Raw genomic sequence first — 10188 nt, forward strand, 5'->3', positions numbered from 1 at the left:
GGAAAGTGACCAACACTGGAGGGTCTTTGCTTCCACAGAAGGCAGGGGAGAAAGAGCCTTAGAGGTGGTGCAGGGGTAGCTCATGCGAGACCCCAGGAGCCGTGAAAATACGTCCAGGGCTGCTTTTTAATGCAATTGATTAAAGCTTTACAAAATAAGGGGGGAGAAAAAATCTGTGCTGGAAATATGATCAGATTTACTACTTTCATTTTAAATAAATCCCTCCTTGATCCAATGCTGCCAGAATATGGCTCAAGTAAATGAATTCTTTAAACGTTCCAAGCCTCCCAATCGTCTTCAGCTCTTCCTAAAGAGCCCCAATTAGGCTGAAACAGCCTTCACGACCCACACATTTGTACCTCATATTATTTCCTGGAGTGACACAGCCCGGGCCTTGTTTGATTATCTAATTACAAATGCATGGCCCTTATTATGTTCTCATTAAATGCACCTGTTGGGAACCCCAAAGCTTTTGTTAATGGCTTATCAGCCCTTAGAGATAACACCAGTTATTTTACTTATATAAACCTTCTGATTTATGCCCCTGGAATCAAAGTACTTCCATTGTTTGTGATTTCTCCCTTGTTGTGCTTCTGGAAAACAAGACCAAAGTATGTAAGACTCTAGAGCCAATGTGTGGGGAGTCTGCACAATGCAACGGCCGCCCTGTTGAGCCAAAGGGGTTTTGCTGGTGGCGGGGATGAAATCCACCACCAAGTTCAGCTACCTGAGCAGGACTCCAGCTGACGTCAGACGGACTAGCCAAGAAAGGCCACGCTGGTGCTGGGCGTCACCATTCCAGCCATGGAGAAGAGTCATTCGAAGCAAGCTCTGGGAACCCCACGGGAATCCCTAGATGAGACTCCCCCAGTCTCCTGTTCCAAAGGCAGGAGACGACTCACCCTGGGCACAGCCGGCCACTCACACTCAGTTCCCTTTATCTACTAGGATTTAATGTGGTCAAAGACCCCCTGTATCCAAATCCTGCTGGCACAAATTGCTATTTAAATATTTAATCTTCTAATTACACTTAGTAAATCCTGCGCTAATCGATAAATGTTGCTTACATCCTTCACTACAATGCAAACTATTTTAGGACACTTTTGCTCTAAGAAGCGCTCTTGTTCTTCGGTTTTTTAAATGTTACTCTGCTTTGCTTTTCTTCAAACCTACCAGGTGACGAGCACAACTACGCCCTTCATGTATATTGTTTATTTTCATTCTAACCCTTATTATGATCGGAAGCCTTGTGCATTGCTGATGGGAAAGATGGGATAGCCATGGTGGAAAACAGCGTCTAACCCTCTAAAGTTAATTTTTGTCCGTGCCTTAAGGCAGAGTTATAAGGAAGGCTCAAAGAAGCCAAATAAACTGGCCCAGATTTGTACCCAACCAACTTATCTTGACTCCAAAGCCCATATTTTCCACTCCCACTCCTTACTTCCTCCCTTGACCCAGTTAGGAAATCGGTTAGCCCATAACTGCTACAAATGCGGTGACAGGAACAGGGGCCAAAGGGAAACACTCTGAAAAGTAGAAAACATCAATATGTGATTCAAATTATTACTTTTAAACTGCCAGCCTCTTTGGGGAAAGAACTGCAAGATTATACAGGAATGTGCGTAATAAAACACTGAAAAATAAAATCCTTTAGAGGGGCACATCTGGGTGGTGATATTCGGTCTTTATTTTTTTATTTTTATTTTGTTAATTTATTTTTGGCTGCATTGGGTCTTCGTTGCTGCACGCGGGCTTTCTCTAGTTGTGGCAAGCGGGGGCTTCTCATTGCAGTGGCTTCTCTTGTTGCGGAGCACGGGCTCTAGGCGCACGGACTTCAGTAGTTGTGGCGCACACGGCTCGCGGGCTCTAGAGCGCAGGCTCAGTAGTTGTGGCACACGGGCTTAGTTGCTCCGCGGCACGGGGGATCTTCCTGGACCAGGGCTCGAACCCGTGTCCACTGCATTGGCAGGCGGATTCTTAACCACTGCACCACCAGGGAAACCCATCGGTCTTTAAAGTTTCATTCATGCTGCTCATTTTAAGTGCATCAGAGACCTCGGGGTGGGGGGGGGGGTGGGCAGTGATGCTGGGTGTTCTTCTGCCCACCACCTCCCAAAGGCTAACTGCTCCCACTCTGTTCTCCCAGAGTTGCACTTTTATAAGAAATATTCCCACAGGCTGGAGACCGTATCCAAGGGAACACTGTATAACTTCACTTCCTCCCTTCCAGGGCAGCAAAAATCACTCTGTCAGGGGAGTTGTGGAAACATCTTACAATACTGTGTTCAGCCACACCATGTTCAAACTGGAAGCGAAGGTCACTGCCTTCCAGCACCGCCTGCCCCCTCCCCAGCCCAAGATCTCCTTCTCAAAGCGGGTCCCTGGGCTGGTAATTGAAGCCACCTGAGAGGCTGGTGCCCAGCTCCTTTGCCCTCAAAGGAGAAGCTACAAAAATAGACAGGAGCTTTCAATTCCCACCCACTCTCTCCAGCTTTCCGGTGGGTCAGCCTGCAGGTACACAGGAAGCCGAGGAGAGAGAGGGCACGTTTCCTGGCCCATGTGATCAGCTCAGTCTGAAAGCTGGGCCTCCACACCCACCCAACGTTTGAGGAAAAAAAGTGGGCTCCATCTTTCATGCATGGACTCAACCATCTATTCATCCTACAAATGTTAACTGAGCATATACGCAGTGCCAGGCACCATCACAAGTAAAATACCTGCCCTCATAGACCAGACAATTTAGTAAGGGAAACAATGAACAAAATAAGTATTTTGTATATTAGAAAGGGCTATGGAGAAAATAAACCTGGAGATGTGTATAGGGAGTGTGTGCGTGTGTGTGTAAGCAGGAGGACGAATTACAATCCTCAATGAAACAAAACCTTCTATTTCTGAGGGCGGGCAAGTTTTCAACATGTCAGATTACTTTAAACGCCAATGGAGACCTCACATTTTTAAGCCCCTACCACCTAATCTCAAACTCAGCATCGCAATACAAGAAGAGACACTTCCTTTTACTGCTCCTTTACATTTTATCTCCAGCCCTCTTAATCATCCTCTACTTGCTTCTCTCCAAGGAAAAGCCTAAAACCAGTCAGAATGCACACCCATTGATTTCATAAATAAACTCAGTTTAAGCTTTAAATCTTTGAAAAAATTGCTAAATATCTGCCAAATTAGAATTCTACGTTTTCTGAAAACCGCCACCAACATGGAGCTGGCCTCTGTGTCACATCAGTTTTGATTTTACAACACTCGTAAGGGCCCCGGTAAGACCAGCCATCGGAGGATGTGGTAACAGGGTTGCCTAACTGGGACAGCCATTGGCTCCCCGGCTAAATGTCCAAAGGTGGAGTGTTCAGCTGCCGTAGGGGATGCCACCCTTTCACAATCAGCAGGAGGTTCTGAGTCTCCAAGAAATAAAGCAAAGTGCCAGGGGTCTTTTTGTGGGGAATTTTCCTCCCTTTTTTGGCCAATCTTACTGCCTTCAAGAATAAGAAAATTGGGCTTCCCTGGTGGCACAGTGGTTAAGAATCCGCCTGCCAATGCAGGGGACACAGGTTCAAGCCCTGGTCCGGGAAGATCCCACATGCCGTGGAGCAACTAAGCCCGTGTGCCACAACTACTGAGCCTGCACTCTAGAGCCTGCGAGCCACAACTACTGAGCCCACGTGTCTAGAGCCTGTGCTCCGCAACAAGAGAAGCCACCGCAAGGAGAAGCCCGCGCACCGCAACGAAGAGTAGCCCCCGCTCGCCGCAACTAGAGAAAGCCCACGCGCAGCAACGAAGACCCAACACAGCCAAAAAATAAATTAAAAAAAAAAAAGAATAAGAAAACTGTGCATATTCACAGCAAGCCCAAACCAAAGTAAAGCCCAAAGGCACAGGCGTTACAGCCCTGCTTGATTTTGGAATGCAGCAGCAGGGGGGCATCATTTTGAGTTCATCTCAGACAGACTGGACCTCAAAGCAGGCTCTCCAGAAGGGAAGCCATCCTGAACCTCCATCAGGCACGGGATCTGAGGCTTTGCCCTCCAGGTCTGGACCCACCTCCCCTGCTGGATAGTGAATAACCTGAAGTCCTTCCCAAAGTAGCCACAGGAGGAGCATCCCACAGTCAGTGTGCGCTGAACTAAGTCAATGAACGTTTGCTGGACCGACGTTCCTTGTTTCCTGTTTCACAAATCTTCAAGCCCTGTCCTCACCCTCTACTAAAGGAGACCATTTATAGGCCAAGTGCTGTGTTTAATGCACCAAAGATTAAGATACACAGCCTTCAAAGGACTGGGGAGACGAACCCCTCCTCCGGCCTCTTCGCCTCTGATGAGCCCCACAGGGCGCCACCAACCTCCATTTCCCAAGAGCCCAGGCACTAAGTGCCACCATGCCGCCCAGGGGCCCAGAAGGCCCACCCAACCTCCTACACTAACTCCCCCACTCAGAGTTTCAAACAGCTCCCAGAGCAGGCCCACCTGCTGCCCACCTGTTCCCACTGATCACCATGACCATAGGTCACCCCACTGCCCCTTCCATCCAGAAATCCCACCAACCCCAGCTGACTCCTTGAGGCTCAGCGAAGTCTACCCTCCCTACCGAATCCAACTGCCTGCTTTCCGGCCTCCCCGATCTAAGGTATGGGAAGGGTAATGCCCTGGCACTTGGTTCTGCCCTTGCAGGACGTATGAAGCGCATTTCCCCGTAGACTTTACTCCAGGAGGGCCTCCCCCAGAATAAACAGGCAGCAGTCACCAACAATGAGCCCAGGGACCCAAGCGCGTCCCCGTGACCACCCTCTCCCCGGCCTTGGTCTCCTCCTCCTCGGTATAAGGAGGGACAAAATGGGAAGATCTAAAGTCCCTCTTATTTCAGATTCCGAAATCTGAAATTCCATATAGCTTCCCTAGATACAACTGGAAAAGGCTCATATTGTTCCTCTGTTGACCTTTTAAACAGGTGTCCCAGCTAATGCAAGTTATCCAAAGGCCTGATTTTCAAAGAGTTTTGGACCATAACTTTCAGAGGAAAAAAAATGCTTTTTTTTTTTTTTTTTAAATAAATTTTACAAGCCTGAGTTTTCTTCCTCCTTTCATTCCTAGGAGGAAAGTGAAGGGATGGGGGCGGGGAACTGACCTGCTCAGTTCTGCTATTAAGATCACGAGCTCGGAATTCGTACCACCTGCGTTTCTCCTCCGGGCGTGGAGACCGTCCCAGGCCCGCCCGGTCCGCCCCGTTCACCCGCCCGACAGTCCCGGATTGCCAGAGCCTCCCGAGCTGCGCCCCGCCATGGGCTGGCCGTGTGTCCCCAGCCGCGACACCACCTGGAGCCTCGGGCGCGTCCAGATGGCCGGGGCGCACCCGCTGCCACCTGGCCCCGCACGGCGGCCCCACTCCTCCCCGGGCGGCCCTCGCTCCAGCCGGCGTCTCTCCTGCGTTTCCCGAGCCAAGCCTGGCCTCCGGGCGGTCACCGGGCCAGGCGGCGAAGGCACCTGCCCCTCCCGGGAAAATGCACGAGCCTGCAAGTCCCTTCTGCCACCACCTCGACGGGAGCTTGCAGGAGAGAGGCAGGAGAAAGGAAAACAAGCCCGAGGCAGGGCCGGCCTGGCGTCTCCCACAAAACCGCCACCTGCGCCGCAGCCCCGGACTGGGGCCGCGGGCCCGGCGGGGAGCGACGTCCGGGACCGGCCGATGCGCCCGCCCGCCCCGGCGCGCCCCTTACCCGTGAGCCGGCCGCCCCCCTCGCCATGCCCGCGGCGCCGCTGCAGGATGAAGTAGCAGCTGCTCTTCTGAGTCACCCAGAGCTTCAAGGCGTTCTTCAGCAGCACCTCCTCGGGCTTGAGCCACATCGCGGAGGTCCGGCCGCGCCCCCGGGCCCCGGCTCACATCGCCCCGGCCGCCGGGCCGAGCCCGCGCGGGAGGAGGAGGCGGTGGCGGCGGGGAGCACAGCCAGCCGGCGCCCTGCGCTCGGGAGTCCGGGGAGCGCAGCGGGCGCAGCTCGCCCCTCGCGGCCCGCGCAGCCCGCGCGCAGGCCCCGCCCCGGGCCCGCCCACGGGTCGCCGCGCCCCGCCCACCCCGCCGGCTCCTGCGGCGCCGCCAGGGTTTCCGAGTCCCGGCGGCTCCAGCGCAGTTCCGGAGTGGAGGGAGGAAGTCCAATCCCGGCTGCCGGGATGCCCGCCTCTCCCCCTGCGCTCGCGGGGGGCGCCGCGGCCCCTCTCCTCTCCAACGCCCCTGCGGGGAGGCAGCCCGGAGAGCAGCAGGAGGAGGAGGAGGCGATGGTGAAAAAGACGTCTTGTTGTCCCAGCTGCAGGTTGCCGACCTAGGGCATTTATCTTTGGGGGGACAGAATGCACCCCAGGAAATCCAGGTGTGTTTGGAATAACACGGCACTTAAAATAACAAGAAACGTTTTTACAAATAACCAAAAATCAGCGTTAAAAGCTAAAAATTATTTTCCGATATTTTTAAACGCTGAGCGTACGTTTTCCGTGATCTCACGAGGGATCCCTCGGAGCTGCTGAAGAAGCTGCGATGTTGTAGGACCCTGCGGCAAGGTTCACACCAAACTCAACACTGGACGTCCCTCGTGGGCACAGAAGATGCCGATATTAGGGCTCCCCTGCAGGTCCCCTACCCAGGAACGAAACCAGGCACGTTGGTTCTTAGAGAATTGAAAAGCTGGGAAGTATGGAGTAGGTGATAGTAAAGAAAAGCTATAGCGAATATGCAGGTAGGGCTTTAAAAGTGAGTATTTCCTCAAAGCGTGGTAGAAATAGACACGTGGACGCTGGCCTTGAACAGCTGAGGGGGCCTCCGAGGCGTCTCCTCAAGGAAGCAGTTAAATCCAACATCCTAGAAAGAGAGGGAAAGAAACTCCAACATGACCCTCGGGTTTTGACAAAGGGACGCCTGACAACATGTGACTTAATTAGGACAAAACTGAAGTAAAGCTCCCACAAGATTCCTGGGGACTGAGTAGAACTGCTTCACTGAAGGCTAAGGAATCTGTTTGTAGAGGATCAGAAACCCACATCTGACCCAGCAGGTGAGAAGCCAGGTAAGAGCCCTGTGCCCAGGACAAACGGGACTGCCCACCCAGGGGGCAGGGGCAGCTGTGGTCCAGAACTGCAGGCCATAGACAGATATCCCCTGAGCACAACTGAGGGAGGGAGTCAGCTGTTCTCAGGGGGACTTGGGTGCCGCAGAGCACTCGGGGTGAGCAGGGACGGCTAGAAAATATTCCTTCCAGAAATAGTCGCCGGCACCCACCCGCCTCGGTCAGATGCGCTGCCAGGCCCAGGAGCTGCGGACATGAGTGGAACAGGGTTCCCTGCCCTGAAGGACTCTCAGGTAGGAAAGCAGGCACAAAGTGTCGTGGGCGTCATGCTGGGGACAGTGGGGTGCACAGAATGAACGGTCAGTTCCTCTGGGAGGGGACCGAGAAAGCCCCACAGAACAGCTGTGGTTTGACTGGGGCTTGGAAAATGAATGTGTTTGGCACAAGGTCAAGTCGGGAGGGCAGGTCTGGTGAGCGGATCAGCACATATGTCTTTGTGGTTTAGGGCATACCTCTAGGGACAGACTGCCCTAGATCAAATCCCATTCCTCTTACTAGTTCACTGTGCAACCTTGACCTTGGGTAAGATAGGAAACTCAGGAAGTCTCAGTCTACTCAGCTCTAAAATTGGGATAATCATAGCACCTCCTTTATAGGTACTATCCAGTGTATAATATATTCAAGTGCTTAGAACAAACATAAACACTCAATAAATGTCAGCTATTATTACTAAATGTACAGAAGTTCTTGGAAGTGAAACAATCCACATATACACTCACCCATATTTTACCCATATGTTGAAGCCCTAATCCCTAGTATCTCAGAATGTGACCTTATTTGGAAATAGGGTCATTGAAGGTGTAATTAAGTTACAGTGAGCTCATTAGGGTGGACCCTAATCCAGTATGACTGGTGTCCTTATAAAATGGGAAATTTGGACACAGACAGGCACAAAGGGAGAACAGCATGTGAAGATTACATGTGAAGATTGGAGTTAGGCTATCACAAGCCAAAGAACTACCAGAAGCTAGGAGAGAGGCCTGGAACAGATCCTTCCCTCAGAAGGAACCAACCTCGATCTCAGATTTCCGGAAGTGTGAGACAATGTCTGTTGTTAAGCCACGTAGTTCATGGTACTTTGTTATGGCAGCCCTAGCAAACTCATACAGGTGGCTCCCTAATCTTGCCCACGCCTGCTCAGTAGCAGGTCTCTGGAGTTGGGTTCTGTTTCCTGCCAGGACCTTGACTGATGCCAGGAGGGTCCCCAGCACACACAGTTCCTCAATATGGAATTCTGGCTGGGCTACTCACCTATTTGTGCATGCATTGGGAGCAAAAGGGGTGTGGTAATGTGTGACATAGAGCGGCCACAGGATTACTCAAGTGAGCACTGGTGGTAGTGTGACGGGCAGATGGAGGACAAGGCGTGGAGGGCCGTTGCTGCTGTTACACTGATTGCTATGACAATGATGATAATTACAAAGAGTGTAGAGCGAGATGGCTGTTTCTGACTGCCCTGAAGAGTTTTTTATTTTAAATAAGCATGAAGTTTTAAATTTCAATCTCAAGATACAGATATGGTGACATTCAAAGAATCCTTTATAGGATACAGCTGCAGGACACACAAGGGTCATCCTCAGATCCTAAATATAATTGTTCAGGTTACAAAGTTGTTGCAAAGTTGGGTTTTTTTTTTTTTAACTGAAGTATAGTTGATTTACGATATTGTATTAGTTTCAGGTGTACAACACAGTGATTCAGATAGATAGATATGTCCATTCTTTTTCAGATTCTTTTCCCTTTATTGCAAAGTTTAAGTGTTCAACCTCAGCAAATTCTCTTGCTAAGATTAGGACACTGACCGAGAAGGAGCAGGACCATAGATTGTGATGGGAATATTTGGGTGGACACAGACAAAGTGATAATTATGTGATGCCATAGAGGTGTTAGCTAATGCTACAATGGCCATCATATTGCAGTATAAATGTATCACATCAGTATGTTGTACACCAGAAGCTTACACAGTGTTTTATGTCAATTGTATCTCAATTTTTTGAAAAGTTGAATGCAGAAACTCAAAGAAATGAAGAGGAGACAGAGAACAACAGAATTAGAACATAAATTGACAAAATTATCCAAAACATTATCAACAAAAGTTATTAAAACAAATGTGTAATAGAGGGACTTCCATGGTGGTCCAGTGGGTAAGATTCTGCACTCCGAATGCAGGGGGCCCCGGTTCGATCCCTGGTCAGGGAACTAGATCCCGCGTGCATGCCGCAACTAAGAGTTCGCATGACGCAACTAAGTAGTCCTCATGCCGCAACTAAAAGATCCCACATGCCACAACTAAAGATCCTGCATGCTGCAACAAAGATCCCACATGCCTCAATGAAGATCCCACATGCCGCAACTAAGACCCAGTGCAGCCAAAATAAATAAATATATATATATTTTTTTTTAACGTGTAATAGAGAAAACAGATAAACCCAAAAGTTGGATATTGAAAAATTAATACAGTCTCTAGAAAGACTGATCAATAGAGAAAGAAAGAGGGAGGGAGGGAAGATTCAAAATAGAGCTTCATAAATGCAAATAAAAACATAATTGTAGATTCTAGAGATGCTGAAAAAACAATACTAATGTATTATTAAATTTTTTTAAAAAGCTGAGCTCCCGAACCCCAAGCCTCCCCTGCCTACAGAAGCAGCCCCTCTTCCCCTGTTTAAGGAAATTAGCAATCACTCACAAGAAGGCCTTTCACCTGGGGCCTTTGTCTCCCATTTGGATGCCCGTTCTCAAAACCTGCCCGCACTGCACCTCATTGGCTCGAGGCCCATAGCAAGAATAAACTCCCAGCTGAGCCCAGAAGAAAATTGCAAGGTCTGCTGGGGACGAGGTGGAGGTAGATTATACACCAAGGAAGTTGGAATATCTTGCCCATGTGTATTGAGAGGAAGCTGAGGGTCATGTATGGGAATGGAATCTACACTGTTACACCAAGAGGGATGAAATGTAAGGTTGGATTCAGCAAGATTTATGAACGTATATACACTCATTCAGGACTCCTGATGTAATACGTTATATTCAGCACATCTGAGTGGCTCTAAGGTTTGATTCCTTGGTTTATTGAAGCC

The 10188-nt window shown here is 50.0% G+C and overlaps 1 protein-coding gene across 1 annotated transcript in view; it reads right to left on the reverse strand.

Annotated features, from left to right (window-relative positions):
- Positions 1–5977, reverse strand: part of TBC1D8 (TBC1 domain family member 8) — a 139200-nt gene extending 133223 nt beyond the window's left edge. The window contains exon 1 of the mRNA XM_061211369.1: positions 5717–5977. Coding sequence (XP_061067352.1) covers positions 5717–5843 — 127 coding nt within the window. The 5' untranslated portion in view covers positions 5844–5977. The remainder of the gene's footprint in view (positions 1–5716) is intronic.
- Positions 5978–10188: the final 4211 nt, after the last annotated feature.

The sequence above is a fragment of the Eubalaena glacialis genome, chromosome 14, assembly GCF_028564815.1.
Source record: "Eubalaena glacialis isolate mEubGla1 chromosome 14, mEubGla1.1.hap2.+ XY, whole genome shotgun sequence".
NCBI lineage: Eukaryota > Metazoa > Chordata > Mammalia > Artiodactyla > Balaenidae > Eubalaena > Eubalaena glacialis.